General features: G+C 36.4%; 1 protein-coding gene across 1 annotated transcript in view; it reads left to right on the top strand.

Moving 5' to 3' along the window:
• Positions 1 to 4,672, top strand: part of LOC111715568 (phosphatidylinositol 4-kinase alpha) — a gene marked incomplete in the record, with an annotated part of 46,064 nt that overhangs the window by 6,104 nt on the left and 35,288 nt on the right. Inside the window, 6 exon segments of the mRNA XM_023490927.1 lie at positions 114 to 279; positions 770 to 878; positions 2,019 to 2,113; positions 2,982 to 3,079; positions 3,833 to 3,906; positions 4,512 to 4,600. Of these exon segments, the coding sequence (XP_023346695.1) occupies positions 114 to 279; positions 770 to 878; positions 2,019 to 2,113; positions 2,982 to 3,079; positions 3,833 to 3,906; positions 4,512 to 4,600 (631 nt within the window).

Here is a 4,672-nt window from a genome sequence, read left to right as displayed (position 1 = left end):
CACAAAAATGCTACGAAGAATACGATTCAAAAATGTAAAAAAATATATTTTTAAATTTTTATAAATATGTTTTTAATATACTAAAAAGTAAATTTTTAAAAATATTTTTTTAGATAATCCTGAAATGCCTGGCTAAAGACCAGTTGGAGTTCCTGGACGGATTGTCCTTGGATATATTTGTATCCAACTCTATCAAGATATTCCCCTACAAGTCCTTCAGTGGGACCCTGAACCTTGTCCTCATTGCTCTTCTCAGAGAACTACTGCAGACACAGACAGGTACTGATCAACGGACCTACGTGGTTTCCAACCTTTAGGTTTTATGAAAGGTTTTTTGACCTCAGGGTTTCCCACCTAATGGATATCCGACCTAAAAATTTTTAACCTTAACATTTGTCATTTTTTTTTACTTTCACGGTTTTCCGACCTAATAAGTTTCCGACCCAAAGGTTTTAAAACTTTTTAACACTAACAATAAGCATTTTTATTTATTATATTGTATATTCTAGGTCTAGCTGGTTGCTTCTTAAAAGAGGTGCAGGAGTATATTGTATATTCTAGGTCTAGCTGGTTGCTTCCTAAAAGAGGTGCAGGAGTATATTGCATATTATAGGTCTAGCTGGTTGTTTCCTAAAAGAGGTGCAGGAGTATATTGTATATTATAAGTCTAGCTGGTTGTTTCCTAAAAGAGGTGCAGGAGTTTATTGTATATTATAGGTCTAGCTGGTTGTTTCCTAAAAGAGGTGCAGGAGTATATTGTATATTATAGGTCTAGCTGGTTGTTTCCTAAAAGAGGTGCAGGAGTATATTAAAACTATTTTTGCTTCTGGAAGCCTGGATTTAAACACGAAGCAACATGAAGTGGGAGATGACACTGGGTAAGTTTTATTTTTCTTAAAGGGGCTGTAAGAGTAATTTCAAGTGACCCTCCATGCAAAGATGTTAATGCCCGATTTACAACGGTACCCTTGAAAGCTTTGTCTGATCAAGTATGAATGAGATCTCCATGTTTGAGTTTCTTCAGACTGTTTATTTTCATTTGCGGTTTATCTGCGAAAGGGACTATTTCTTGCATATAAGAAGCCAAGGAGAAACTCTCAGAAATAAACTTTTTTTTAGTCAGGAAAACGACGATATCTTCCCATTGTTTCTTAACAGATTAAGGATTCAAGGGTACCGTTGTAAAATGTAAATATGGATAAACCATTATCAAATCAACGTTGTATATTTTTCATTTAACATATTTTTGTTTGATTTAATTTTTGTCGTCTTTGCCTTTGATTTGGTTCTTCAATTTTATTTGAGAATTTGATTGACGTTTGGTAATGCTAGAATTATGAGCTCTTCTTATAAAAGAACGCAAAGCCAGTTCTTTAGAGTTATTCGATGATTTCTCAATCTTCTGTTTTGAAAAAATTCACAAGTTGGGGTTTGAAAACACTTTTAACAGCCTTAAGTAGGTTTTTTTTAGTAAATTACGTTATACAGAGACATGTCGCGGCCAGTTTTCAGATTTAAGATTAAGACTATCAGTATATATATTGTTGACCTTTATAGTTTGGGTCTCTGCAGGTCATTTTAACATATCGTCATCATTCCTTTTAATGGCGAGAAACTTACAAAATTGTCAACAAGCCCTTTCATGGATATTAAAAAAAATATATTTTAATAATCCCTTTCATAGAGGGTTACTAAAATTATGTCAAAAATCCCATAAATTGTGTGAAATTGACAATTAAATTTAGGAACATTAAGGTGTCCGATTTACAACGATACTATTGAAATTTTAATCTGTGTCAAAAAATATTATTTCTGTGAATTTATCCATTGTTTCTCAAACAAGAAAAGTGCAACACACTTTCCCAGAGAAACTGGAAATGAAAATAAACAGTTTAAAAACAAAACAAAAAACATGTCTATCTAATTAATACATGATCAGACAAAGCTTTCAATGGTACCGTTGTAAATCTGTGCATGTAGGGTCAGTTGGAATTACGCTTACAGTCCCTTTATTCCAGGGAGAAGGTGGTGGCTGTGAACAGGTTCAAGCTGAACGTGCAGACTAACGCCAGCTGTGTAGACATCCTAGTCTGGGCGGCCAGGGAGGAGAACGGTATGCATTACATGCAAGAGCTTAAGATCCGGCTCCGTTGGATCCGGAACATGTTAGCTTCCTGTACCCGGATCCCAAACCTATTGGATCCGGAACATGTTAGCTTCCTGTACCCGGATCCCAATCCATTGGATCCGGAACATGTTAGCTTCCTGGATCCGGATCCCAACCCTTTGGATCCGGAACATGTTAGCTTCCTGGATACGGATCCCAACCCATTGGATCCGGAACATGTCAGCTTCCTGGATCCGGATCTTAATCGGTTGGATTCAGAACATGTTAGCTTCCTGTATCCGGATCCCAATCCGTTGGATCCAGAACATGTTAGCTTCCTGGATCCGGATCCCAATCCGTTGGATCTGGAACATGTTAGTTTTCTGTGTCCGGATCCCAATCCGTTGGATCCGGAATATGTTAGTTTCCTGTATCTGGATCCCAACCCATTGGATCCGGAACATATTAGCTTCTGGACCCGGGTCCTTAAGAACTTTAAATATTTGGATCAACGGATTCGGATCCAATGGGCAAAATATTTACCAAAACCTGCAAAAAAACTTAATGTTCTCAAAGCAAAATCTCAACTGTCAACTTCAGAGAGATTATTAAAAAAAAATGAAATTTGTTAAGAAATTTGATCCGGATTCTATTTTATTATGTTGAAAGATGCCAAGCACTGTATGTAATTACAAGTCATATATATATATATTTTATAAAGGTTTATTTGCTGAACTGGGAAAAAATACCAGTTGATGTCCAATTTTCTTTAAACTATGAACCCCACAGTTTAAATGTTTATTCGACCAAAGGCTCAATGTGACTAAGATACAACCCCCCTTTTATTTTTCGCAAACACTCCCTTTAATTTTAGTTGCTGATAGTCTGGTGCAGAGATTGACTGATCGTATTTTATATCCTCGTCACGGGAACAGTTCAAGGACAATTCTAGCACACCTTCCCTTACTTCTGGTAGGATATATAAGTACACCTTCCCTTACTTCTGGTAGGATATACTAGCACACCTTCCCTTACTACTGGTAGGATATACTAGCACACCTTCACTTACTACTGGTAGGATACACTAGCACACCTTCCCTTACTTCTGGTAGGATATGCTAGCACACCTTCCCTTACTACTGGTAGGATATACTAGCACACCTTCACTTACTACTGGTAGGATATACTAGCACACCTTTCCTTACTTCTGGTAGGATATACTAGCACACCTTCCCTTACTACTGGTAGGATATATTAGCACACCTTCCCTTACTACTGGTAGGATATATTAGAACACCTTCACTTACTACTGGTAGGATATATTAGCACACCTTCCCTTACTTCTGGTAGGATATACTAGCACACCTTTCCTTACTTCTGGTAGGATATACTCGCACACCTTCACTTACTACTGGTAGGATATACTAGCGCACCTTCCCTTACTTCTGGTAGGATATACTAGCACACCTTCACTTACTTCTGGTAGGATATACTAGCACACCTTCCCTTACTTCTGGTAGGATATACTAGCACACCTTCCCTTTCTTCTGGTAGGATATACTAGCACACCTTCCCTTACTTCTGGTAGTTTAGTGTTTTATTCTGACAATTTCCTGCTCATTGTTTCTGAAGTAGAAATGCGCAACTTACTTTCATAGGGTTTCATTGTTAGTCGAACATTCCACTCTAGAAATGGCTGATTTTTTTACTATTAATTTCATTAAGGTTTGCCTTGATGGACTGGGAAATTTGGCGGAAGAGCATCCGGTTCTAGCCGCCTCGGCGATATCATGTCTCAGGTTATAGTACTTCCGGCCTGTCCTTCATTATTTCCGGTCAGTTCTGCCGACATCATTTTAAATTAAAAAGGCGCAAAAAAGAATCTTAAAATTATGTAAAATCATTTAAAAATATTAGCATCCGTTTTTTAAACATTTAGACATCTAAAGTTCAACACTCAACATGTTTTAAAATGAACAGTAACAAACGATTGGTTTTTAGCGTTCGGACTTTTTTGGTATAATTTAATAAAAGATAACTAATAATAAAAAAAATCTGAAATTAAGTAAAATCCTAGAATCTATATCTATATACATTACTTGTTTGTTTGTCTGTCCGTTTGTATCCAATAAACGTCAAAACGGCTCAACCGATGGGGCCCAAACTTTTTGCGGGACCTCACGTGACCCCAGGAAATGTGTATGGATGATCAAATTTTAAATTTTTTTAATAAATTCCGCGAAATTTTTTATTTTTTATTTTTTACAATTTATACAAAGAAAAAATGTTCACAATTGAAAAAGCATAGCAACTATAAAAACTAAAAACAACCATACTCATTTTGCAAAATATATACAAACATTTTTTATATGAATTTAAATATTTTAAGATAAACTATATTTAGGGATTTCCTTGTAAACCCGAGTGATATTCTGGTAGAGCTGAACGACAAGGGGAGAGGAAACCATAACAAACCCGGGATCATGCTCACAGGTAAAGATATCTATTTTGAAATAAAAAGATGAAAATTCAGCATCAACTTGCAATACCCCCCCCCCCCCCCCC

The sequence above is a fragment of the Eurytemora carolleeae genome, unplaced genomic scaffold (genome assembly GCF_000591075.1).
Source record: "Eurytemora carolleeae unplaced genomic scaffold, Eaff_2.0 scaffold430, whole genome shotgun sequence".
Classification (NCBI taxonomy): Eukaryota; Metazoa; Arthropoda; class Copepoda; order Calanoida; family Temoridae; genus Eurytemora; species Eurytemora carolleeae.
The sequence above is the reverse complement of the archived record's forward strand: the minus strand, read 5'-3'. Positions and strand labels throughout refer to the sequence as shown.